The sequence below is a fragment of the Labrus bergylta genome, chromosome 7 (assembly GCF_963930695.1).
Source record: "Labrus bergylta chromosome 7, fLabBer1.1, whole genome shotgun sequence".
Lineage (NCBI taxonomy): Eukaryota > Metazoa > Chordata > Actinopteri > Labriformes > Labridae > Labrus > Labrus bergylta.
The window spans coordinates 26,391,295-26,418,148 of NC_089201.1; the positions used below are offsets into that span (position 1 = coordinate 26,391,295).

Consider the following 26,854-nt stretch of genomic DNA (forward strand, 5'->3'; position numbering starts at 1 on the left):
GGGGAATTTTGAAGGTGATGTCTAATCCTACCTGAATACAGTCCAGGCAAGAAAAAACACATTCACTTATTGAGCAATAATTACACTCAAACATGAGAACTTGGAAAGAGTTTATTGTCTCAGTTTTTACAAACCTTAAAAAAACCAAAAACTTATTTTCCCACAAAAAAAAGATTCTGAACACTGAAAGTGCTTTAGCATTCATAATTAAGGTCACAGTGTTTTTCCAGATTGAAATCACAGACAGTCATTAACTTTCTTTCTAGTACAGGTCCAGCTCCTCCTCTGACTGACCTAACATGATGTGAAATGATATGGACATTAAATCCTCTCAAATGGACTTCTCAATTAGCCTTTTAATATATTTCTTACGTTTCGCTGCTCGTTTCTTCTTCTTTTTACCTCCTGTTTTCTGGTTGTTGTTCGCCTGTCCAGCTCCATGGTTATACTTTGTCTGGAAGGAGAAAAGGAAGGTCGACATTTCAATATCTTTAAGTAACTTGGGCTAAATTCTACAAAGCATGACACAAGGTTATGTATATTCTAAAAAGTCAAAAGGTCAAAGGTAAGGGTTTACAACAGAAATGCCCAGTTGAAAACTTGTTTCATTTACTGTTTGAAGAGTCAAAACATGTGTTGATGTCTTTGCTATGAAGAATGTCAGACAGGCATCCGATGAATCTTGCAGTGTGAACTCCATTCAAACCTGCTGAGCTGCTGTTGATATTGCTCTGCTCTCTTTTGTCCCTGTTGTTGGTTTTGGGCTTGTGCATTCAAACTATGCAGTGGTTTGCTGGTTCAGCCTGTCAGTTATGAGAACGGCAGAGGGCTTTGCACTTACCACAACTTAGTGGGAGACTGTGATCTTGGCTTTTGGAGAATCCCTGTGTGTGTGTGTGTGTGTGTGTACACATGTCTAATAAAAGGTGTGGACTTCCTACACTTCAACCAATAAACACTTTTTAATAACTCATTTTTCCCTGCCATGACCATTGCTGTTAATTTTTTTTACAGTTTCATATGGTACAAACCTTCAACATGGGGGTTATAGGAAAGGTGCAGGGGGCACGGCCATGCTTCAGATGAAAGGGAAGCACCACTGCTGGATCAACAGGTATCCAGGGTACAAGGTCAGAGGCTGGGTGCTTCGGGACAGTGCTGTGGGCCTGCTGCAGGTTGTAAGACCCCCGACTCACTTTTCCCTTAGCTTCTTTTAAGAAGGTAACAAAGGGTTTACCAGCCTCGTGTGTAATCAGGTAATGTCCTTCTTCGAGCCTACAAAGAAAAAAACAACACAAATCAAGACATTGATGGTGTGTTAACGTCAAACTCCACCCAATGAAACGTGTTGTAGCACTCTCAGGGATTCTTCGTAGGTGAAGGTAGATGAACAGATCACTAAGGACGCAAAAGGTGACACGTGTATTGTGTGTTGTTAAGCAATGCATTGAGTAATTCTCCAACACAAACATGAGAGTAGACTAACGTCACATTTTTAGCTTGAGGATGTCTGTCAGACCTGACTGTGCAATCATTTCATCATCGTACTGCCAACTCATCTGCAGATGTTACACAACAAAGACCAAACCCTTTTAGAATATGGGACTGTACATTAAATCAATAACATTAGTTATTCGCTGGTTGACGGCCTGCCAGAACAACCCCCCTTGAAAGCTTGGAAATTAGGTCAAAATATTCAAAGCCAGACTTTTACCTAACGGTCTTTAAAGATAATGTATATTTACAAAATGATTGTTGGGGGCTTAGAAAAAATGATCTACAGAAAGATGCTGTATGTCATGAAGAGCTTACCCAGTTAGTTTTTTCAGGAGGTGGTGCAGGATATTGAGTGACTTGGAAGGCCTGTGGATTGAAAAGAGAAATCACCACGTCAAAGCTTCCCTACTTGGGCAGAAATGTAAAATCTCAACACCATTTCAGATGACAAAACCATTCATTGACGGCTACAGAAGACCAATAGGTTGGATTATTTATAACATTCTGACTGGCTCCCAAACGAAAACATTTCCTGTAATTTAATCAGAGAGGGGTGATTCACCTAAATCCTAATCATCTGCACACATCTGTAGCAATGACACTCACTTGAACCCACACGAGATGTTCTGTTTCCAGGCGTCAGGCAGCTTTCTCAGCAGAGCTACTTTTGATGTGAACGCATTGATGTGAGCTACAGGGACAAGACAAAGGAGGGTGAGAGATACACCGGGAAAAGAACAAGAGCTAATGAGCGCACACATCAAGGGGCGTCACTTCATCATCAATGCCATTCATGGTGCTTATAAAGTAATTAGTCTGTGATGGTTTGCCAGCATTGTTACAAGCTTGAGTGGGAGGTAGGAAATGCTTGTTGGTCCTGTCTCCTTCGCTGCCTCCCACTCATGATTGTTAATCCTTCTTATTTCAACAGTGGCTTCCTTCACTTATGGACTGTTTCAGAGCGTGCAACCACAGCCAGAAATACTCAAATAGAAGAGCCACATGATAAACCACATGCTGAACCATGATCCACTAAGCACAGAAGAGGAAGCACAGGAAGACTTTGATCAGCTGCTCCCATAGCATAATCCTAAATGTTCAATTTAGCACATCTGTTGTCTGTCTTGCTAAACCTTTTCGAATAAAACATAAGCTTAAAAAGAACTGATTCTTTAGGAAACAAACCATTTCCCTTGAAAACAGTCAGTGTCTTAAATGTCTGATTTATTTATCTGTTTTTGTCGGCACTGTAACATCTCATTAAAGTGCAGCAGATGCAATGTATATTGGACTTCTGGCCACGGCTAATTTGCAGTCCTTGTTAGACTTTTAGGAAATAACACACATGATACAAAACACTGTAAATCAGACATAAAAACTGACTGTAGCAGACACAGATAAGCAGTGACACATGGATGCATAAAAACAAACAGTAAAGCATACATAGACAGGCAGAGTGATGATAATGACTAAGAATGAGAATTAAGAACGATGAACAAACAACGAGAAAAGAAAAGTAAAACAGGCTGTGCTATATTCCATGTGTAGTTTAGTGTTTGCAGATCTGCCTTTGTTTAAGCCGTTGTTTGGCCTTGTTATTAAAAGCTTTGTAGTCAGTTAATGTTTTTATTTCTGATTGGAGGGTATTCCAAATCTGTGGGCCTCTAACTGAGAAGGAGGACTAACCAAATGCTATCTCACGCCCTTGCTGGTCTACAGACTTCCCTAACCGCACCTCTGGTCGTGACTCCTTTACTGGAGTGTTTTTGAATCACAGTTCTTGGGTAACACCATTCACACACTCTTAAACAGCTCAATAAATGAGACATTTATGAAACTGTCGGGGGCTTAACACTTTTGATTCAGGGAGATGTCCACATTTTTTGAACAGCGTCTCATGGCAGTGATGCTAACTGTAGAAACAGAATACAAAGATGTTACTGACGGTATCACTGATGTTGTCAGTGTGTCAGTTTACAGAACACAGCTTAGAGAAGGGTGACACGTAGGGCCTCCTGGGTAGAGGATGACATACGTTTACCAGCAAACACATAAACTGCTCAACTAATCAATAAACCTAGAGCACAAAAAGGAAGAGTCTCTTATGAATCTTACACTCCAGTTAAGGAGCATGTGTAAGTCGACAATAAGCATTAGGAGAGCCTAACTGATGTTGAAAACAACATTTAGCTGAGCTCGGCACACTGCTTTCTTTGTAATTCCCCACAATCAAGCATGACTGTAGCTATGGCAACAAAGTAAACTCAATCAGTACACAGTAACAGCAGGGCGGTGAGTCATCTAAAGACTATTCCGTGGGTTTGTGGGAGGATCTGCCATGTGGACAAGAGGGAAAGAGGAGAACTTTTTCTCTTTCTGTTTAATCCACATAAATACTACTGTGACTACTTTCCTGGCAATTATATTGAAAATTAAAGACAAAGGGAAAAACTCCACATGGCAACTAATGCTGAGAGTAGTTTGGAACATTACTTTCTTGATTTCTAATGCTTTTAAAAGGAATAGAAACATCTTACCTATGTAGGAGACAGTGCTGGAGTGGAGCGTAGTCTCAGTCCACAGCTGACAGGCCTCACTGCTGCTTAAACACTCAACACCATAACACAACTGGTACTCAAGCTTTGGCAGGACATGCACTGGCACAAACTGTGAAAGGGAGAAAAAAAATGTCAGAAAGAGAGCGGTTGACACCTAAAAATGTAAAATGAAACTCTGAATGATTAAGGATGTGTAAAGACTATAATGTACCTGTGACTTTAAGAATTGATTTAAATATCTTATTGCTTGATTTTAAAGCCTTAGATGGCAAAGCCCCACCCTTTAACTGTTATCCGCTAACTCCCTATGAGCGTGATCACTGCCTGACGTCCTACTAGCTTCTTCTAAAGCTTGACTGCTCACAAAAAGTGGCAAACTCAGTGTCGTTGTTGTTGTTCTTATTGTGTACTTCTGTTTGGGTCTTATTTACCGGTTTGTAAGCTTGGGTTTTTACAATTTTTGTTTAAAATGTAAAGCACTTTGTAACTTGTTTTTTCAAAGAATGATATGAATAGGGCGGCTTTGGCTCAGTTGGTAGTGTCGTCGCGACTGAAAGGTTGAGGGTTCAATCCCCAGCTGAGCAACATGTCCGATGTGTCCTTGGGCAAGACACTTAACCCCAAGTTGCTCCCGCTACAACTGTGGCCGTGTATGAATGGTGATGTACGTCGCTTTAGATAAAAGCGTCTGCTAAGTGAATTGCAACATTGTGACCTGAATAAAGGTATTATTATTACCTGGTTTTGGGAAGAGCGAACATTTCTGGAATGGGTCAGTGAAACAGAACTGCGCACCATGAGCAACAAATCCTGCAGACTGTAGAGCTTATAGAGCAGGTTGCCTTCCTCTGGAGGCTCGTAGTCTTGTTCGTCCTCGGCTCCAGCCTGCAGGTCTTCTGAGAGTATTTCTGTGTGTCGGGCCACAATGTTCTAGATGTTAACCAAGCACATAAACAACTTAAATCCTAAAAATGTGAAATTTATTTGACACTAACTTTTGCGCTCTGTAGAAGTAAACTTGGCTGCAGGTGTAGATTCCTGAGGTGCAGTGCAGGTCTCTCTCTCCTGGTTCTGGCTTCTCTCCAAATATGAGGTCACACAGGGCTTGACTAGAGATGTTTGGTGGGTGTGGGCTGGGGTTCCCGTACATTGGGTTGGAGTCTTAGTCTCTGGAGATGTTGTGGATTGTTTTGCTGTGTCACTGGCGGTGTTGAACATAGCTGTCTGCATGCGCAGGATCTCACCCAGCTGGTCACCAGACTTGGGTGCTGCATTTGATCTTTTGGGTTGCCGCCTCTGCCTTTTACCTTTCTGAGGGGAAGATGACTCCAAGTTTGCAGATTCAGGTTCAGAGACAGGTGTGCTCGGGGAGTCTGCAGAGCACGGTGTGGTTCTAGGTTTAGCTTGTGTTGTGGGGGTTTTGGCAGGAGACACAAGGTCATCAATGACCAGCTTCTCATCATCCGAGTCCTCCGCAACAATGAGGTCTTTGTCACTTTCCTGAGCAGAGTCCGGTTTCATAAGTTCAGTTTTTGGCTCGGTGACATCACACACAACCGACTGAGTCGTCTCCTCTGTTGTGGGATCGTTCATATCCGTCAAAGACACGTCCATCTCTTCTTGTGAACTGCTGCAATTTACAAGATTCTCCGCTGACCTTTTACTCTTACTTAAAGGAGAGGGAATAGCTGCTTTTTTACTTATGGATGCATCCTGCTCAGTCTGCATCTTTTTCATCTGGGAGGTTTTAGTCGACACAGTCTCCCCAAATGTCTCCAGGTCAGTGAGATCCACATCAAAGTCAAGACCACTTTCAAAAGACACTAATTCCCTTTTTGAATTCTCCTATCAAAAACACAAATAAAGAATTATTCTGGTGGAAAAAAAAAGAGTTAAGTGCATGATTCCAGGTACAGCATCATATTCCTATGTGAGCAACATACCTGTGAGAGTTGCTGCTCGCCTGCAGGAAGCTCTGTCATTACATGGAAAATATTTTTACTTCCATTCCTATTAAAGGAAAGCTTTAAACTCTCCTCGTGGAAAAGATGACTCCTCTCCCTCACTGTCATTTCAGTCTTCAAAAGTGGAGAGTCTACATACACAGTCTTCTTCTGACTGCTGCCTGTAAATAAGACGCATGAAACAAAGAATTTGTGAAACAGTGCCACCGCGAGGCTACACAGTGTCAATACACTATGTGAGATATCACATTTCCTTACTACTGTATTTCTTTAACAAATAGGATTCAAATCTCTCATCTCCCAGTAACAGAGACAAGCAAATTCGTATGTGTACTTCCAATGAATTTTTTTATATTGAATGCAATGGCCTTATATAATAAATGTATTGATCTGCATTTTGAGATTGGATTATTTTTTTCCTATTCTGCTATTTGGTAGGTTTAAATGAAATGGATGCATCTTACATTGAAAATAAAAAAAAAATACAGTTAAGAAGAAATGTTCATTCTTAAAAGCCGTACCTTTCTCTTGTTTGCATTTAACCCGAACAGGCAGTTCCCATTGCTCTCCAAAGCCAGGGCCATGGTTGTCTAGCAGCCTGACAAGAGCATCTCGAGTCAGACACACTTGGGGCTCATAGCGATCACACAGGGTTTGGGCGTTACTATCATCACTGACTGTCTGTAGAGAAAAAAAAAAGGGATGTGGTCACGTCAATAGAAAATCTACTGTATCGTTCAAATCCACAAAACTAACCACACGCCTTCATGCAATAAACTGGACCTTGACAGTACTGGCCGTGACTGTGCCATGTTTCAGAAACTTAATTAGCACTGGTTTTGCTGAGCAAGACGTGAACACCCTCTGGTGTCTTTTGTGAAAACTGCAAGAGCTGAAACGGAGTTACAATAGACCTGCGGTCATGAATCCCATTCTAGCAGTAAAAAAAATCTTTGTGACTCTTTTTTTTTTTTTTTTTAATCAGAGTAATTAAAAAAGCGAGACAATTGCTTACAGCGTGCATGTCCTTAGCTTTTTTAGCTGGAGGATTCTCTGATGAAACACTCTGATAATCCGATGCAAGCTGCGCATCAGCAGGCACTATCTTGTGGTCGGTAATATCCACATTGCCCTGGAGAAATAAAAGGGTACAAAGATGGGAATTAGGGAAGTGAATCAACAAATCACAAAGGCTGATTCTGCACAACGCACCACTTCATGTTAAAAGGTTCGATAGAAAACTGGACAGTGGCCTTAATGAACAAATGAAAAATGTGAAGTGTTAATCCTCCACTTTTGAGACTTCAATTGTACCTGTGTGATCGTATGACTGGTAAAGTGCATTACCATGATTAGCAGCTGTTTTTCAAAGGTCAGCGTGAGCCCTGGGTTGAACGTCCCCCCCGTCAAACTAGTCATCTCATGGATCTGGTAGAGCTGAGGATATGTCTTGATGCACTCCAAACAGCCCCGGAAGAAATCCTGAAAGATAAATCAAGACTCCACGTTGGAACACATTTATACCCAGAGGTGACGACAGGTTGGATCTTTGTAGTATCATTACCTCTGAATATTGCCTGGCTCCCTGTGATATGAAGAAGTAGTCGTCAGCACATATTTTGGCGACATCCTGTAAGTACCTTGTGAACTCCATTACTTCAGTGTTCACTCGTGCCTGTAAGGCCTGAAATGTTAGAGCAGATTGGTTGTTGAAGCATGAAAAACACACATACATAAAACACCATGAATGAGTGAATGCTGTTACCTGTGGAGTATCCCTTGTTTTCTTTTTGATCAAACAATCAAGATATGCCCTGTGCATATTGCTGGACAGACTGGACAAACACGGGTAGGGCAGTCTGGGATCAGGAAAAGCATCATCTGCCTCCTTTTTTTCATTGTCCTCTCCATCATCACTGTACAAACACGACTCTTCCTGGCTGATGTTACTGTTGTCTGCAACTTCTTCTTTGGTGGAAAAGAAAGAAGCTCTGGCAGCATTAGCATCACCCTCATGTTTAATGTTGGAATTTTCTACAGGACTGGGGGAAGGATAAAAAGATCCTGTTAGATAAACCCTCAATAGTTTTGTCTTTTAAATATATCCCAGAACTGTTGTAGTTCTTGATATGTTACTCTATTGACAAACCTTTGGAGAGAGGACCATAGCTCTCTGATGTTAGGCGCAAGTGAATATTTGTCATAGAGATCCCTGGTAAAGAAAGGAGCATCAGGGACTGGAGGGTCCTCCCTTACATTCAAATGAGAAAATACACATGATATTAAAAGGATGCAGTGCCCGAACATTCAACCATTACTTTGTGTTAAAATATAAAGTATACAAAGACGACGAGTCTGTAAAGCATGACACTATTAAGAAAGAAGTCTGGGTTTCGTCTCAACCACACTTGCTCAGATGACTAACAAATCCACCTGAGACCTGTTGGCTAAAGCATCAACAAAAGAAAGAACATCTCAAATCTCAAACATTTTAACTATTGAAGCATCAATAACGGCCTAAGCATTTATTCTGTATAACCAATTAGAATTGATTTCACACGAGGATAAATCATTTCAAATTGTGATAAATGATTGCATACTTTTTTTTGTTACAACAAACATGTAGCTCTGTTTATTATAGCTCTATAACAGTAAATTAATCTTTATTTACCACTCTATAAACCAAACACACGTTCAGGGGAGAGTCAAAGAAATGTATCATAAACTTACACACATTTCTTTTATACGAGTTGAGCATCAAGAATGTCCAAAAAAATCACAAAGTATCTAACAAACATTTGTGATTTTTTTGTTTTAAGTTACGTTACTATCAGCTGGACCGAACAGCACAATTGGATTACTGAACAAAAAAACTTTTACATATAAAAAAAACCATGTACAAATTGAAAACTGTTTTATTAAGGAACTTTCTATTAAATGCATAGATACATTTTACCCATCTTAAAATTAGATTAAAAAAAGATTGAGGACATTACTCTAATGACAGGTTAGCTAAATTATATCCTAATGTGGCTCCAATTTGTCCCAGGTGTCATCATTCTCCTGTTTCCTTGGGGCACGTGTTCTGGGCATGCCCATCATTATGCATATTTCTGGATATCTGTTTTCCCAATCACTCTCTGCAATATCTGGTAGGACAATACCTCCCAACCCAATAACAGCTATTTTTGGAGCAGTTGATGATGAATTGATGTTTTCCCGCCTCCACAAAAATGCTATTGCTTATGCGTCATTACATGCTCGCCGTTTGATACTGCTCAATTGGAAAGGAAGGATCCCCCCCCCCCCCACCCACTTACATTCATTGAATCAGAGAAATAATGTTGGGACTAGATCTGGAGAAACTTCGATATAAAGTATGTGGGTTGGAAGATAAGTATGAGAAAACTTGGTCACTTTTTATCACACATGTCAGAGGCCTATCTTTAACCTGAGATGCTGTATCGGCTCTGTGACTGATGAGTTGGGAGACTTTGACTATGGTTGTCGGAGCTGTTACCTACCCTCTCTCCTGAAGGGTTTAGAATACTGGTACCACGAGTAGCATAATCTAAACATGCCAGTTTGGGTTATTTTTGTGATTGTATGTCCGATGCTTTTTTTTATTTTATTTTGTATTATTGTCATTGTCTATCTAATTCCTTTTTGTCTCTGTGGCAACAACGTACATATTGCTATCATTAAGAGGATCAACATCTAGATGCATATTGTTCTTGTTATGTTATGTATGAGTGCTTATGTGCATGTTAATACACCCTCGATGTATTGATGCCTTGTTGTCTAAAGGTTTGTGTATTTATGTGGGGATGGCAACTGGAGGGGGTGGAGGGTGGGATTAAGGGTTAACAACTTCTTGCTGTGAATGTTCATCTGATTTTGATGTAACAATATGTACAATTTAAAATAAAGTTGTTAAAAATAAAATTAAAAAAAAAGATTGAGGACATAGAGGTGTAAACTGTAGTTTTTGGAGTGAATATCCTGAACTGTTGGGTATTAATTTGTTTAAATTCAGTCAATAATTGTTTAATTTCACTCATGATAAAAAAAAAAAAATACACAGAAAACACTTTTACTGTGTTCATGAGGGTTAAAGTTACCTTTTGTTTATAATATCCAAATTTCACATGCAAAAACCGAAAATTCACAGGTGACAAATTCAGTGACTGTAGTGTGTTTGAATTAAAATGCATATATTTTTTAAACAGCTCAAAAACAATGCTGTAAATGTCGTCCCGTGTTCAGACTTGTGTGCTCTACACGTCGATCACAAACGCTTCGTGCTTCATTAGCATTGTGTGCTAACTCCACTGAAAGCTGACACCATGCTGGTTTAGTAAGTTGATGAGTCACGGTGACAGTCTTCTAAAAGTTTACTGTGAAAGTGTAACTTACCACACCAGCTCCATTATTGTCACGGCTTCTTTGTCCTCGGAAATCACAGCATCTAAGTTATTGTGAAGAAGTCATTTAGCCTTCGGCTGGCTCATGTTTACAAACGTTGACCTTCTTCTTCGTCGGGTGAAATTGACGTTCATGCGCTTGTTGTAGTTGTACCGCCCCCTTGTGGACGCTAACGTCAATTGCTCTGCATATTTACTGTGTATTTGAAAAAGGTCCATTTACAATATTCTTTGTTTTTAGTTTTATTTTGGTTCTCAGTAATCGAGCTCCACCGCCTCCCCCCGAAAGAGAAGTTATTAAAATATCTTTGTTTTCAGAAGACTATGTCATACTTTCCTGTTTGAAAACAATTCTCTTTTCTCAAAGGTTGGTTATAAGAAGCAATCATTCAGTAGCCTACTCAGGTGGGTTAGGTGGAAACTGTTCAGTTTACATTGCTCTTGTCGAATTAATAGCATACATCGTTTGTTCTTCATAAACCTTAGCTGCAATTTTGATTACAAATCAAGCAAAAAAACATCCTTAATTGAAGTAAAAAATTAACCCGTAATCACTCATCAGAGTTTAACTAAGAGGGCCTGTAAGTAAATGTAAAGATATAATTTCCAGCTCGGATTAAAATGGAAATGAAATAATCCCTAACTCAAGTAAGATATATGCAGGCCCTGATAGTTTATAAAGTACAGAACTAAAGCCTGTTACTAAACATGACATCATGATTATTGAATCCTTTAACAAGAACACTATGTCTGAATTTAAGTGGAAGGCAAGTAGCAAAGCATCAGGGAGGAGTTGGACTGGGCTTCTGACCATTTACAACCAGCAGGTCCTGAGGAGCGCTAAGGCCATACTTGTCTGCTCAAATCACCCACTTCACAGTGAGTTTGACCTTTCACCCTCAGCTCGTCGTTTTAGAGCTCCTGTGAGAAAAACTGAAAGACTCCAGGTCTCATTTGTCCCTGTTGCCATAAATATAATAACCCTTTGGTTGGTCTTTTACACTTTTAACTGCACATTTGCACACTTCCTCTTCAATTTACTAACTTGGTAAGAATTCCCATTTTGGTTTGATCTATGGACAGATTTTATTTATAATGTTTTATATTGTTTTTACATTTTGTTGTGTTGTCTGCTTGTTTAACTTTGTCCTATTTTAGATTTTACAGAGATGTTGTCCTTGTGTTTGTTTTCATCTGTATGCTCCTGCTACAAATCAAATTTTCCCTTGTGGGACAATAAAGAATCTGAATCTGAATCTGAATCTGATATATGTATCTCATGACTTCAACTACAAATAAGTTATTGTATTTGCACTGTTCCAGTTTATGTCTGAGAAAATAAATTCTTAGGTTCTGGAATTCTGGTATCTTTTCTGAAATAATGAAATATACACTTGACTGTGGAGAAAAACAAATGGCAGACTCTTGCTTCCTTTGTCATTTGAAAAGATTTGGTTGTAAGCGTTGACTTATTGAATTGTAATTATTTCAAAGTATTTGGAGATCAGAGGCTACCTCTAAATAAATACTGTAACACTTAATAAGACATCAAGGTCTTCTGAAGTTGTTATGAATCAAAAATATATAGTGCTATTAGTTTTGATTCAAAGAGAATGAGATGAAGATAGAACGACAGAGACAGAATAAGAGCCAGAAAATAAAAGCCCATTACAAGCGGTAAATTTTATTATGGGATAACAGCACATAAAGCACATCTAAAATCGATGTGTCCAATGCACTTTTAATAAAGGTAATATTAAAGGTACAGTTTCTAAGTACAATATAACAACATTCATATTAGAATGAAAAGTATTTAAAAGACAACATTAAATTTCTTATTTTTCTTTACAGCTGTATTTACAAAATGAATCAAAATACTTATTTTCATATTTAAGAATCAGACAAGAAGGAGCAAAACTACGTTTGTGAATAGACTACCTGCTAAAAGGAGTTCAAAAGAGCTGGATAAAAAGGTACATGATCATCTGTCCCCATTATAACATCAGTAGCAAACGTGTGACTTAGAAATTGTGACAACCACACAGAGTTTAGGGGCTTTTCCCATAAATGGAACGGCATTTGCATGAAAAAAAAAGAAAGAAGAATCCACCCCTGCTCCACCCACCCTTCATGTTAAGTTACCCCGACTGACTGAGCGTACACTGAACACAGAACACCAAAGAAATCCAGATGTGTTGTTTGCATCTTTTACAAACACATACAAATACTTGATATACAATGCGTCAATAAATCTGTTCTTTGATGCAATAAGAAGAAAATAAAAACTTAACAGAAATGTGGATTGCCTGTAAGTTTTTGCCTGATCAAAAAAAGTGCAGGTGTATTTTTCTGTCATATTATCTGCAAACATTTATTGGACTCAAAAATTGGACATGAAATAAACTTCTTCCCAGTTAATGTTCATCAAATAAGGTGAGGGGTGACACGTACACTGGAAACGGACCATCAAAAACATTGACGCATTAACCCACGTGAAAATGATCAACATCACATAAAAAGAAAGAATCTGAAAAAAAGCCTGCGAGTGAGAATTTATCCTCCTCATGTACAAAATACATTGTCACTTCAGAACACGTCTGGAAAAACCACAAAGAAAAAAAAAAAGAAAAAAAGAAGACAATCAGAACCATGTATGCATCTTGTTACACCGAGAGGCACTCAGTGTGATACGTTGTAGATTATTGCAAGCATATTCTCACTGATATTTGCTACAGAGTGGAGAGAAAAGGTCAACTTTGTCCTCAAATGGCAATTCTGTCATAGACATTTGTAACACTTCATGTGGTGCAAAAAAAAAAAAAAAGGTTTATGAGGAAACCACTTTCAGGATAGTCTAAAACGGGAGGGGGGGCGGGGGTTAACAAAAGCATATAGCGAGGCTCTGTTTCATCAAATCAAAGCACCACTTTCCTGCATCAGGTGAAGAACTATGCAGACACAAGAGGTAAATCTTAAGTATCTTAAAAACCTGACAAACTATAGCCTCAGTGAGTGGTTTTTATACAATCAGACAAAGAAAAACACAATACTGCTGTTTCAGTTTGAATATTAGCATTTCTCCAAAAACCCCAAAAAGCAACCTTAAATAGTTTGTTAATTAGCAGATACTAGCTTTGCTATAAGTCAGAAGGAAATAAGTGCCTTATCCCGAGACGAGCACACTGATACAGGTACTGGCCGGGTACATTTTTACCACTATCATTTTCATTATCATTATTATTTATTGAGTCCTAATATCAATAATACATTAATATGCAATGAAATGAATGAACTAATAGGGCGGCTAGGCTTAGGAATCAATACTTTGTTCACAAAATTAACTTACCTAGCACCACACATCAGGGCAACACAAAATAAATGTCAGCATACCCTATTTCTACCAAACTAATCCTAAAAGAGGGAAGCAAACTAGAAACCGAGTTATCGTACAATAAGGTGTAATCGATAAACAGATAAATATCTTCACTGGGTAGGCCTTAGTAGCAGTATTTTCCTCTTACCTATACAGACAGAAATTACAAAGCTACCTTTATACACGTGATCAATTATAACATTAAATATGGTGAATAAACAGCCGAGAATGAGGGAGAGAGAAAGAGAGAGAGAGAGAGAGAGAGAAAATAAGATATACATCATACAGGCCATCGAGTTCTTGGTTCTCCACCCGGGAACAGAACTGGTCAAATATACAGATGAAACGTAAAAACAATCCACGGAAGAATCAACACAACAAAAGAAAAAAAAAAAGAAAAAAAAAGGTGATAAATAAGAGGTGTATTTACATGCAGATGTTCAGAGACTATTATGCACAAAAGAATCCGATAAAAGAAAAGAATACACGGACATATATTATTGCTTGACATTCGATTATGGCTAGAAGTTGCTTTTCATCTTTTCTTTTTTTCTTTTTTTTTAAACTATATTCTTAAAACGTATTTGTAAGTCATAAATCCTTATCAGCTGTGCTTTGGAGGATGAGTTCTGTCCAAATGTGATGACTGACTTAGAATTCTTGGTAACACACCCGACACTCCAGCACAACTTAAAGCGTGACATAGCGCTGATCTTCACAATTTAGGGTCGAGAATAACTTCATTTTCACAATTTAATCCAGTCCAGAATTCATTTACCATTCACTTGATGATTCGGCTGTCTGAAACCGACGGTGAAGCGTGATTGCACTGTGGAGCCGGTCAATGTTTCCCCACAGCCTTCTGCAGACCTGTGAATTGTTGAAGGCAGTATGTCACGCTTTTTTTGAAACCTACACCTATCATGTTTGGATGGATTGAGCTCAGCTTTTCCAAAAAAACCCTTTGAATTTTTTTTTTTTTTTAAAGTCCAAAATAAAATCAAGACCACTCCTCGTCCACATAACCCTGTTCCTCTGTAATTATTAAAGCCTTGTCTGGGGTTTATTTTTATTCACACACTGTGAGAACAAACACATACACACATTCACACACACACTATTGCTTTTTACAAAACAGACAACAGAGCAGAGACAGAAGGACCAGCACATTTGACTGAACACTATACACTGATTGAATCGCACACTTAGCATCGATCCCTTGCTTAAATCGGGATATCAAGAAGTGATAATACACAGAAGGACATCACTTTACAGGCCCGTGTGGAGGAGCAGTTTATAATTTGACACAAGTTTCCACATGTTTGAGGAGCGATTTTCTGCTATCCTGCCAAATATTACAACCATACCAGAAGATTAAAAACAGAGCAGTGTGGCTTTATTACTTTTTATGCTTTTGACTGAGAATAAGTTGAATCAGCTGAATGAAGAACGCCAATTCAAAAGGATGAACCGTAGAGACCCGTAATTTTTAAACACAAGGCGTATTGCTTGTTTTATATCGAACACAACGTTTTCATTTCATGAGACAGGAACCGTGTAGGTAGTAGACCTTTGCTAATCATGTTTGAGAAAAGACTGAATTGTTTGATTTAAACAACAAATTAAAGGTTTCCAAACACAAACTTTGTTTTTTTTGTTTTTTTGCAAATAAATAACAGAAAATCAGCCAAATCTCCATCTCTTCCTTCTTTTCCTTTTCCTGATCAGTAAGTGCTGCACTGTGTGTTCAGTGTGCTCTGCCACCTCCTCGTATCAAATGAGTGCTTTGAAGAGATTTTTTTTAAAGACCTCATTAATTCATCTGATCGAGTGCTCTGCGAGCTGCTTCTTCGGCCTATCTGTTACCTCCCTGAGCATACACACCTCATCCTCTTCGCTTGCTCTTGCCTGGGCCACAAACTGAGCCTCTCAACCTGGATTGTCTAGCAGAGTTCCAGACTGGGTTTGTTTAGCTGGGAGACTGAGGTTTACTAGTCGTACTGGGCTTGTGCATATCCAAATAGCATTGGATCTTAACAAAGATTATTACTTAGGTACAGCATATCTACTACAACCCGAACACAACAGATTTAGTATTGCATAAGAATATTTGGTTTTTTCTAACAAAGAGGGTTATCATTTTTTAAAGACCCTGATGACACCATTTGAAACCAAAAACAGTTTGTTTTGTGTGTGTGTGTGACAATATGCTGTGTGCTGATAGAACTGCTTTTTTTTTAAAAATGTGATGGGGGTTTGTGTTGTTCGAAATGACATTTTGTTGAACTTGACCGTAGGGCCGCAGTGGCCTTTGAGTGGCTGGAGGTCCCCAATAAGGACGTCAATACAAAAAAAAAAAAAAAACACTCAAACCTCAACCATTTCTCATGGAACATCCCTGACAAAAACAACATAAATTAAATCGAATGAGTAACAAACAAATGTCCTCTCAAACAGAAAGCGCAAAAGAAACTCTTCCCTGAGGGGTGACAGCACAAGGCAGCAACGCCTTGTACAAATTGCACGGCAGAGGAATGATCGTGTGCGAACAGAAAACAAAAGACAAAACAACTAGATTCTATGTTAGGGGTCGGTGACAGATGTATTAACATGCTTTGTTGGGTTTCTAAAGGGATATCTTTTTTTTTTTCCTTTTTTTTTGTGTTGTTTTTTGAAAGATATTTCAAGTCGCTACTGAGATTGCTGGAATGTCTTAGGTATCCATTCTACATAATAGACGAGTAGACTGGAAAGCAGAAGCAACGACTACTGTTTGGCACAACGAGGTTTTTCTTCTTTTCTTTTTTTTTGTCCAAAAACCACTTTACTACCACACTGACAAGAAAGACACACTCAACAAAACAGAAACACAACAACAAAGCATTCTGAAAATAGCACTTGTCCTACCATTTTTACGTTTCTCCCCTAATCATACAAACAACGGCTAGTCTAATTATTGCGGGAATATAGTTAAGTGCTACCTGACATCTTTTTCTCTCCCTCCTTCTCTTTCATGAGTTTATAAACCAAAACGTGTTACAAAAATAGAAGCTTTACTACCAGACAAGGCTTTGAATATTCACTCCCCCCTGCCCCCCCTTCACTGTTCCTTCTGTGCCCTGTAGTGGCGTAGCTGGGCTGAGGCTGTTGCTGAGAAGGCAGATAAAGTCACTCAAAAACAACAACAGAAAACAATTACAAAAAAAAAAAACATTTTGATAGAGGCTCATAAATGTGCTTTTAGATTAGACCCTGTTTCTTTGTTAGGCTTTTAGCTTGCTGTGTCTTTTACCTTCCACTAGATGGAAGAGTTGGATTACAGTCTAAATGTGTGCTCTAAACCCGGGGATATTCCAGCTTTTTGTAAGACCTGGCCGTGATAATGTTCGTCCTTTCTTGTGCTCTTTACATTAAATGTGAAGTTTTCAAAAGTTAAATTAGAACCAAAATTATAGCATAGTCACAAATATTGCATATGTCACCATAGAACACCTTGACTTGATCAAGAAAGAACAGAAATATTGTGTGTGTGTGTGTGCTTGCTCCCTTAAAGGAGTGTCAGAGCTACATTTTGACAGGTGTTGTCAGGGTAACACAGCTGATAAGAGTGACTCTAACCTGCCTTCTCATCGGCGCCTCTTTTGTCCACCAACCAGCGAGCAGTCCTAACAGAAAGCCCTTACACTTCCAGACCAGAATCATCTGCAGCTCCCGGGACTAGCCTCTGTGACCATGGTTCAACTTGTATTTCTTGTGCACATGCAACACATCACTAGGTAAATATACAAGTCTTAAATTAAAGAAAGGTGTAAATAAAAGTGCCTTATCAATTCAACAATTAAGAATGGTCTAACTACTAATATCATACATGTTATTTAAAATAGATTCTATAAACATTACTTTTTTTCTGTATAGTAAGTACTTATGACCATATACCCTGTAGTACATTATAAAACAGGTGGAATGGACCCTTTTCATTGTGTTGGTGCCCTGTGCTTCTCCAGGGCACCTGTCCAGAGAAGGATTAATAGCAGATGGCCTTACATGATTTCACTATGCAACAATGGTGGATGGAGTCTTTGACAGCTAAAATCATTGCGTTTTCATTAGAATTACCAGAATTCTAGGTTTCTTTTTTTTTTTTCAAACTTTTTTTTTGTTGAAACGATTGTCCACAGAGAGGTGCCGATTGCATCACCATGCCGACAGACCCCTCCCTCAAAGTTGCTGTGAGTTTTTCATTCCAGGAACTTTGTCCAAAAAGATACAGCTGAACACAAGAGAAAAGAACATGGCTGAACTTGACCAAAATGTGCACACTTTAGGAGTTTGTTGTTTTGATTCTGGCGTAGAGTGTAGTCGATAGGGTTAAGCCAATTAAACGTTTGGAATACAAAAATGTTCAATCTGAATTGGTAGGGTTATTAGTACTATCCAAAACTGACTTGTGCTTTTGTGTATTCAATTGTGAGTCGGATGTATGGACAAATCAAAACCAGGGGGATGCAATAAATACTGTTGACAATAAAAAAAAAAATTAATAAAATATCCACTGGCTTAAATTTTGAAATGTGCAATAAAAGGGTTAAGTTCAGCCAGACAGAATTGATTTGTCCCCATCTCCTCTTCATGTCCCACGTGCTGTCGGGTCTCACAAGTCTTCCAGACAGAGAACTAAATTCAATAAAGTAAACCTTGAGAATCAACTCCCTAAGCCCTCCCGTCCGATGTAAAAGAAGAAGTTGAACAGCGTGCCATCTGTCCGCTCTGGTTTGTGCAGGGCACCAATAAAGTGTCTCAGATTCCTCCTCCACATTCCCCTACGGTGGGCACACTGGCACCTGGCAGGGCTGCTACCCGTCAACGGGCATGGACTGCTCAAAGTCTGATCCGAACAGCTCCTTGTATAAGGGGGGGAAGTGGGCACGCACAATGTCTGGGTATATTGCTTTGAAAGCTGTGAGCTTCTCTGTATGCCTACTGCACAGCGCTCGCAGTGTCGACACTTTGCATATCAACTGTGGAGAGAGAGGAGACAGGCTGTTTAGATTCACAGGGAGGCAAGGACATGGAGTAGTGGTAGTGAAAAACATTCCTCCCTACAGTGTATTCCCGCTCACACAGGGCCAAACAGACTTGTAAATATTGAGACAAGCACTCAGGCACGAGCAAAACTTGACACTTCATATTACGGAGCTGCTACAATTGATAAATTGCTACTTCCCTACTGATAAAATGCACTTCATGTAGCATTATGAATGTGCTAAAACAGCTCCATTGCTTGTGGATAAAGATCTAAACAGTAGGAGATTACATTACTACAAATGTAGAGCATGCTGAGCAGACAGCCACTTTCAGTGATAATGGATGGAGTGTGCACTGCATCGCACTGTACCTTTGTAAGTATACCATCCTCTCTGTGGTTCTTCTGCAAGACATGCTGGAGAGCCAGCTGGATCTTCTGCTGGAGTTTTTCCACCTTCACCTTCTCCTGGAGCCAAGACCGGTCTGAAAGGTAAATCAAGACATTTTTTGTGACTTTACAAGCACATGTAGGCGTCTCCAAATGTCAACTTTGCTCATGTGAAAAGTAATGCCGCAGCGCTACCGGGGGAGGATATTAATTGATAGAGAAAAACAGGAGGGCAACAGCAACTCCTTGTCGTGGTGAATGTGTGCCTGCCTCTTTTTCTTTCTTTTTTTTTTTCTTTCTCTCCCTTTGCACTGTGAGTGACACCTACCAGCAGACATCAACACAAAGGCGGAGAACAGGGCGATCTCATCCTCAGACAGGTGCATAGAACACAAGTTTTTCCCAAACTCGAAGACGGAGCTGATCAAGTCGTCACAGCCTGCCACAGCAAAGGACACAGAGAGAGGGCTTAGGATGAGGAAGACCAAAGAACAACACTCACTCTTGATCTTTATTGGGAGAGAGGCACACAGGGAGGGGGAGAGGAAGGGGGAAGGAATGAAAAAAAGAGCGGCATGCTGACAGCACATGGGAGCGTCTTAAGCAGAACAGGCAATGCTTTTACTGAGTTTTTGCCTCCCAGACGAGTCACTTTTGGCAGTTGGGTGGTGTTATGCAAGCCAAAATGAGGTCACTATTGAGGCTTTTAGTTAAATCAATTATCGGGGATAGAGAGAGACAGGCGGATGCCACCGCGGCTCGGGAAGCCCATCACTCTGCCTCCCCCCGCTGTGGACCCCTCAGTGCAGAACACACAGGACACTGGGACGGATACACATGTTCCTCCTTTAAACATGCGCACACAAATAGGCAGGGAGGTATAAATAACAGTAAACTTGTCCCACAAAACAGAATTCACCATTTTTACTGCCACTTTGGGACATATTTTACATTTTCTCCATCAAAAGGCTGCTGGAGATGTGAGGAAATCCATAGTGGAGACTCTTCCTAATGTCATGGCAGTCAAACACGAATGCTATTTGCTTTTGCTTGAAATGTTTCATGTCAGACTATCAATGTTGGTTTTGATAGCACTCTCCCTAAAGACGCTCCGTCTGGCTTTATTTATTCCACAGTTACAGGAGCCATATGCAGCAGAAGCTCACCAACATCTCTGCTCTACCGGAAATAACCGTCGCAGAGACAGCAATGCCAGGTGAGGCAGGGATGAGTGCTACGTGTTTGCTTCCAACCCTTAAGCATGGTGCAGAGCACAACAGCGCACACTTTGATTCTGGTTATTACAACAAGAACACGGCAGCATGCAAGCACACATGCACTCATTCAAACCCGCACACACACCCGCTTCACTTACCTAATGACTTGAACACATCAGGTCCGGCATACTTTCCATCAAAATAGACTGTGTTGTTTTGCGAGTCAAAGGCACGGCACATTCTGACAAACACGACTTCCAAAGAGCCTGTGGAGACAGACAGGAACAAGATGCTGAATCTGAGCTTTGCTTCTTTTCTTTTTTTTTTTTTTTGTTTTCCCTCACAGTTTCACATCAGTCAGGGATGCAAAACACATGATTGTGCTTTTGTGCTTTTTCTTTTAGAACACAAGTATCACAAGCAACTTTTAAATAAAGAAGCCTGCAGTCAGACGGGGGGGGAGAAAAAAAAAACATGCCTACAGATGATAATATCATAAACAGAAGGCTATTCTTCCATAACGACATGCCAGGTAAAAACTGCACTTCATTCAGTAGCGACACAGCTTTATAATTCTGGCTTTATTTAGTAAGATAGGTAAGGGAATATATCCCATCCTACAATTTGAACCACTCTGTGGGAGTGGATAAGAGGATCAAGAAAATATAACAGGAGCCATTACTGCCTGTGAGGGAAGAGCTGATGTTTTAAAATGTCATGTCTGACAAGAGATCTCAGTCTTTGCTTTACTATTTGTATTGGCTGTGCTAATGTAAATAATACTAAGGGAGAGACCCAGGGGAGGTGTTTGTTTCCTGCATGTGCCCTATGTTTGTACCTGTGAGAGGATTTGTATTTGTGGATAAATATAGGTGCCAGTGTGTGCACTGAGCCATAGCTGCATAAAATATTCTGGAAGTACGTCTTCATGAGAGCACTATGAATAAGCAGACATAGTGGGTGTCAGGGAGGAGATGAAGGAAATGGCAGCCGTCTTGATAGGTATTATCAGAGCTCAGGAACACACTGCTTATCTAATACTGTGTCCATCCCTGCTAAGTGCTGTATGTAATGAACAGAGGAGAATAGAGAGCGACAGAGACAGACAGGCAGGGCGGGGTCTCCTTTCTGTGACACTGTCTGTGCGTGTAAAGAGGAGGCTTTTGTGCAGTCAGGTCAGCTACGCCCTTGTGACAATGCCAGAGGGGGGTGGTGGTGGTGGTGGTTGGTTGGTGTGGGTGAGTTTGACGGCAGCAGGGCCATGTTGACAGGCTGTCATACCTGCTTTCAGCAGCACTATCTGATCATTCTGACAGAGCTCCATGAAGCCGTCGATGCGCTTGGCAAACTCCACCACATACTGAATGGCCTCTGTTATTTTGATAGCACACAGCTGCCACATGACTTCCCGGGGCTAAGACATAAAAGGCAAGAGAATGGGTTAGCTGCTTGAAAACAATGGATTTGATAAGTGTAAAACTGCCGTGGTTGTGGTTGCGAACGGGTTACCTTGTTCTGGTAGCTCTCCACCTCCTCCTGCAGGAAGGCCTGCCAGGTCATCTGCTGTAACTCCTCCCTCAGGTACTGACATGTCTCCATGTGTGACTTAGAGATGTTCTGGGCCAGATGCTCTGCAACACAACCAATCGTCACGAAAACCAAAACAGATCACAGTCGAGATTTGAATGTTGCTCATGAGGCTATGTGAAAGTGGAGACACCGACGATGAAATGTGCCACAGGAAAAGAAGATTTATTTACTGAGATTTCAAGACGGAGGAGAGGCGGATATGCGTGGGCTTTTTTTTTTTTTTTTGACTGGGAAAAGGCTTGTTGACATTTCCTTTTACCGCCTGCAGGAAGCTCATAACTTAAGGTTGAGGCAAAGCCAATCTAGTTATGACACAAATGCATGGAGGGGAGGAGGGGCGCCACGTTACTCACTCAAACAAAGGTCACATTTTCTCGGAGAGAAATATTGAGTATAAGAATTTAAATGGTTTTGAAAACACATCTGTTAAAAGGAGTTCCTAAGCACAGGGGAGCCTAAAAAAATGATTTCCCCAGACGCCTGCCCTGCTGGATCCTGATTGGCCCTAATTAATGGAAACTAATTACAAAAAAAGAGGCTCTTTTAATGAGTGTTGGAGATGAGTCTCCAACCTCCTGCTATTTTAAGCAACCTTTGTGTCGTTTGCCCCACGGTTGAGTTGTTCTCCCCCCTCCTCCTTTTTTTTTTTTTTTTGCCGTCTCTCCTCCTGTCTCCCCTTGCCTCTCTCCTGCTCCTTACCTAGTTCAGCCATGGACACGGTGGGGGAGGTTTCTCCGTTGGTGAAGGAGCAGTAAGGGAAGAAGCCAGAGCCAGGGGCAAAGTCGCAGATGGGCTCTGGTTTGATGCCGTTGATGTCCAGGCCTGACTGGTCAGGAGATGGCTGGATGTCTAGATAGAAGCTGCTGACCGCCGAGTCTGGTTTGCTGCCATCGGGGGTGTGACCGTCCATGTAGCCGCTGAGGTCGTCATGGAGCTCCGTGAGGCCATTGGCTGAGAGGCCATAGCTGGGTGTGAGTGGCTCCGCCTCACCCGGCTGTTGTTGGTGGTCGCGCTGCTGCTGCTGCAGCCGGTGCTTCTGGACCTCAGCGTACAGGCTGTCTCGCTGCTTCTTTGACATGCGGCCGAACTTCACCGCTGTGATAAGACAGAGATAACATGATGGACTGACGATAACAAAGAATCACATTATTTTCAATATTGAGCACCTAGAGGCCTATTGGCAGAATGTAACGAGTTATTACAAATAACTAATACTCACTTAAACAATACATTGAGCAGGTGGACAACAGACATTTCAGAAATGATGCATTCTTTGAAATTGTATTGCAGTTTTCTAACTGACAAAAACAAAACAAATGTAAAGCATCAGTAAGGAGGGCCCAGTTATAATGACAGAGATTATTACAATTGAACAACGTCTTAAGTACAGAGGCACCATTGGGAAGTGACTAATGGCTTTCCCCGGCCATTCAGACGCGAGGTAGGCTCAGTTACTGCCTCCTGTTTCAAGGTTTCCAGACTAAACAGTGCTGCTAAGAATGAGACTCCTTGGCCAGAGTTCTGGGGGCCTGGCAGTATGTCAGCCGGTCACACTGAGTATGTGTGTGTGTGCTTGTGCTTGTGTGTGTGTGTGAGTGAGTGAGTGAGTGAGTGTGTTTGTCTACACTCAGTGGAAAGCGAATGAAGTGTCACCGAGGAGAGGGCAGGCAGATGGGCTCTGGTGTGTTGAGTGAAGGCAAGAGTCACCTTCGTCCGTCCTGACCATGTGTGTTTCTGTGCATGTGTGTGCATGTCTTTGCACGTGAGAATGTGTTTGCCTATGCTTAGGTGTTTATATGTGCTAATGTACTTAAGTGCTCATTCATATTCATCGCTATATGTATTCATGTGTAAAGCAGTTTGCCTAAACAGGCATCTGTGCATGTATGATCTGTTTTTTTTTGTTTTTTTGTGCACGTGTGTGTTCATTCTAGTGTGTTGAATAGTAACAAAACCCAAAACAAATCTGTTCTGCTCTAAAATAATCTTCACAGCTCGGGCAAAGTCTGGACCAGCACGTCTGGACCAGCCTGAGCGCAGCAGGAGTCCTCCAGCACACATCCCCACCTGTGTGCTCCCATTACTGCATCTCAGCTGCAGTAGCACTAATGACAACCTCTAACAAGCCCCTATTTCATCAAAACCTAGTTTCTATCAAAGCAACAAATTAGTCCCACAGACCGAGTCTCACCTGCTACTGGCAGACAATGAACATAATAAAGGGTAGTCTTAGCGTGTGCTCGTGCCACCATGTTTTTACTCTGTTTTTGTCTCGGAGAAATAATGGAGGTCATTTTCTGTTTCTGCCTGCCTCTCAAACAAGACTACATTTCCAGCACCCAATGTAGTGTTTATTTTGTAATAAACTACAAAATAACAATAACATGTAACACAATGTAGCATGCACATGTGCTAATGTCATTTGAAGGTAGATAATCTGTTACAAAAGTTTTGCGCTGAGTGTTGTTTTATGATCTGAATGATGCTATTTCACTTACAGCTTTGAAAAAAAAAACCACAACACTCTTGTGCTATGGATCTACTTTGATTTTGTAACATGATCATTTACCTGAAATGGAAGGTGTTGGGTGGGTTGATTAAATCTTGGATTGGAAAGGTGCATTGACTGGCAAACAAGCCACACCACATTTTAAGGTGGAATTGGAGGCTAAAGCTGATTTTGGTAACACAAGAACTCTGGATCAGATTACTACACTACACTACACTAACGGTTTTATAGAAGGCCAGTAGCGGCATGCAATAAATGATGGGCACTAAATGCACATGATCAATAGTTCAGAAAATGGACAGCTGATATTAGACAATTCCTTCTTCTATCACCGGTTTCCAAATCTGGTCTAAAGACACTTCAGCTGATTCTGGCCCACACAGGAGCTTAAACTTGGGCTCTTTACCTCTCCCGGCACACCCCACCATACTGCTTCATTATCCCACCTCCACCATGAAGCACTTACCATCTCTGGACATGCCCACTGCCAGGCACTTCTGCAGCCGGCAGTGCTGGCAGCGGTTGCGGCTGGTGCGGTCGATCAGGCAGTTCTTCTGACGGGGGCATGAGTACGCTGCATTGCTCTGCTGACTCCTCCTGAAGAAGCCCTGTGGATGGAGACACCTCGGGTTACTGGACTTACCACTATGGGTGGAAAAAATATGATCTGGGACTGAAAGATCAATTCATGGTCTTCAGAGTGATTCACAGATCACATAATGTGTTGCAGAATGATTGTAGTTTATTGTACACCTTGTGTTAATATCATTTAAAAGCCACCTAACAGATTAGAACATTCTGCGCTTGTGTTCTTCTGGCTGTTCGAGCTTTGTTTTGCACCAGTGTGTGCAGCAGGAGGGTGGTGTGTTTGGGTAGGACTGATAACACTGGATGGTATTTTTCTTCAGCAGGGTTATTAGTGTTGATTAACGCAGCGCTGGCATGTGCAGTGCTAAAGGATTGCGGGTGCACACCGACTGGATTCCTCATCCTTTGACTTAATGAATTGATTCCAGCACATCATTAACATGCCCCACTCTACTGCTCCACACACATATGTCTTAATTAGCTGCTCATTGGCTGTTTAATTACAAGAAAACAGCTGACAGCTGCCAAGTTGCTTTATAATGGAAGCTATTATGGAAACAGGCTATAACTGCCAGTGACAAGCAGCACTCTTTAATAATGCTATGATTTATGGTCCAAACTCTTTTTTTACTCGCACATATCATTAAAGGCCTCTCTGCCTTCAACTAATTAGCAATCATTAAAGATAGATTTCAGCAGTTTATTCTTTAGTGTTTTGTTCTTCCCAGCTCCTGTGTGAGGGAGAGGAGCAGTGGGAAGACTAGCTGAAAGGAACCTCTCTCTCTCTCTCTCTCTCTCTCTCTGACACACACACACACACACACACACACACACACACACACACAGGAGCAAACAGTAAAGGTGCAGGCTGGCTGAGGAATGCTAATGATGTGCCTGGTGACAAGCACAGGGACAAGAATACACTCTAAGCACAAAATTCCCCTCACAGTGAATGGCTGGTGCATTTGAAACAGTACAAAAGGCAGCTTCAGTGGAAGCAATACTGTAGCAAACAGCCAACAATCTGCTATAATTCAAAGCACTCTCCTTTTGATCATTTTATTTCAAGAAGAGCAGGCTGCAGCAGTAGCAAAAAAGAAAAAGAAAAAAAAAAAACAGTGAAAAGACATGTCCCTGGGAGGGAAGGCAGAGCAAGGCGGAGAAATGACTTTGTCCTCCTAATTGTGTTTTTTTTCTGTGATGTCCTGTGTGCCGTTTGACCACTTTAATGATCATCTTTTGTGTGTTTACACTTCGTACACCCTTCCTAAACTCATCGACAAAATACAGCAACATTTTCAAACCTTTTCCTTGGGAGCAACTTCCTTTATGATCTCAATTTTCCCTGTCTTTCCCATTCAAGCAGCTCTCCTGTCCGTCACACACACACAGACACACACACACACACACACACACACACACACACACTGAACACACACACACACACACACACACACACACACACACACAGAGTCTCTTGGTGCTTACCTTACAGCCTTCACATGTTATCACGCCGTAATGGATGCCTGATGATTTGTCTCCACAGATCTTGCAGGGAATTATTTCGATTTGAGCTGGAGACAAGGAAAAAAAGGGGAATGAAAGAAATGAGAAAAAAAACCATCATTTTTTTTGCTGTCACAAGTCACCGTACAACAGCCTCACCATGGATCCATGTTGGAACATGAAAGAGCACTGTGCTGCTAAAAACATCTCATCCG

At 40.8% G+C, this 26,854-nt stretch overlaps 2 protein-coding genes across 4 annotated transcripts in view; both read right to left on the minus strand.

The window, feature by feature from the left end:
- Nucleotides 1–95: 95 nt before the first annotated feature.
- ice2 (interactor of little elongator complex ELL subunit 2) lies at nucleotides 96–10,556 on the minus strand. Of its 2 annotated transcripts, none has more exons than XM_065957209.1 (15): nucleotides 10,436–10,556; nucleotides 8,169–8,270; nucleotides 7,785–8,061; nucleotides 7,584–7,703; nucleotides 7,367–7,501; nucleotides 7,035–7,151; nucleotides 6,541–6,700; nucleotides 5,999–6,180; nucleotides 5,051–5,897; nucleotides 4,794–4,963; nucleotides 4,035–4,164; nucleotides 2,104–2,188; nucleotides 1,813–1,863; nucleotides 1,032–1,275; nucleotides 96–454 (listed from the first exon to the last, which is right to left on the minus strand). In XM_065957209.1, the coding sequence occupies exons 1-15, from the start codon at nucleotides 10,447–10,449 to the stop codon at nucleotides 332–334; spliced, it is 2,757 nt and encodes a 918-aa protein (XP_065813281.1). In that variant the 5' UTR covers nucleotides 10,450–10,556; the 3' UTR covers nucleotides 96–331. The 2 variants fall into 2 exon arrangements, with proteins under 2 accessions (XP_065813281.1, XP_020486926.2); XM_020631270.3 differs by having other exon boundaries at nucleotides 5,051–5,900.
- A 1,551-nt stretch (nucleotides 10,557–12,107) lies between these two features.
- The window catches only part of roraa (RAR-related orphan receptor A, paralog a), a 190,043-nt gene continuing 175,296 nt past the window's right edge, over nucleotides 12,108–26,854 (minus strand). For both annotated transcript variants that reach the window (XM_020631291.3, XM_020631293.3), the window contains 9 exons: nucleotides 26,622–26,707; nucleotides 25,012–25,153; nucleotides 22,736–23,131; nucleotides 21,956–22,077; nucleotides 21,728–21,860; nucleotides 20,605–20,712; nucleotides 19,558–19,668; nucleotides 19,212–19,324; nucleotides 12,108–18,834 (listed from right to left, as the gene is read on the minus strand). In XM_020631291.3, the coding sequence (XP_020486947.1) occupies nucleotides 18,670–18,834; nucleotides 19,212–19,324; nucleotides 19,558–19,668; nucleotides 20,605–20,712; nucleotides 21,728–21,860; nucleotides 21,956–22,077; nucleotides 22,736–23,131; nucleotides 25,012–25,153; nucleotides 26,622–26,707 (1,376 nt within the window). In that variant the 3' untranslated portion in view covers nucleotides 12,108–18,669. The remainder of the gene's footprint in view (nucleotides 18,835–19,211; nucleotides 19,325–19,557; nucleotides 19,669–20,604; nucleotides 20,713–21,727; nucleotides 21,861–21,955; nucleotides 22,078–22,735; nucleotides 23,132–25,011; nucleotides 25,154–26,621; nucleotides 26,708–26,854) is intronic.

Bases quoted from the DNA above. Each gene is read 5' to 3' on its own strand.
- ice2 (XM_020631270.3), bottom strand. The intron at 4,964-5,050 runs GTTAGTGTCAAA...CCCGACACACAG, and splicing joins TACTTCTACAGAGCGCAAAA to AAATACTCTCAGAAGACCTG. The intron at 2,189-4,034 runs GTAAGATGTTTC...TTGTCCCTGTAG, and splicing joins CAGCACTGTCTCCTACATAG to CTCACATCAATGCGTTCACA.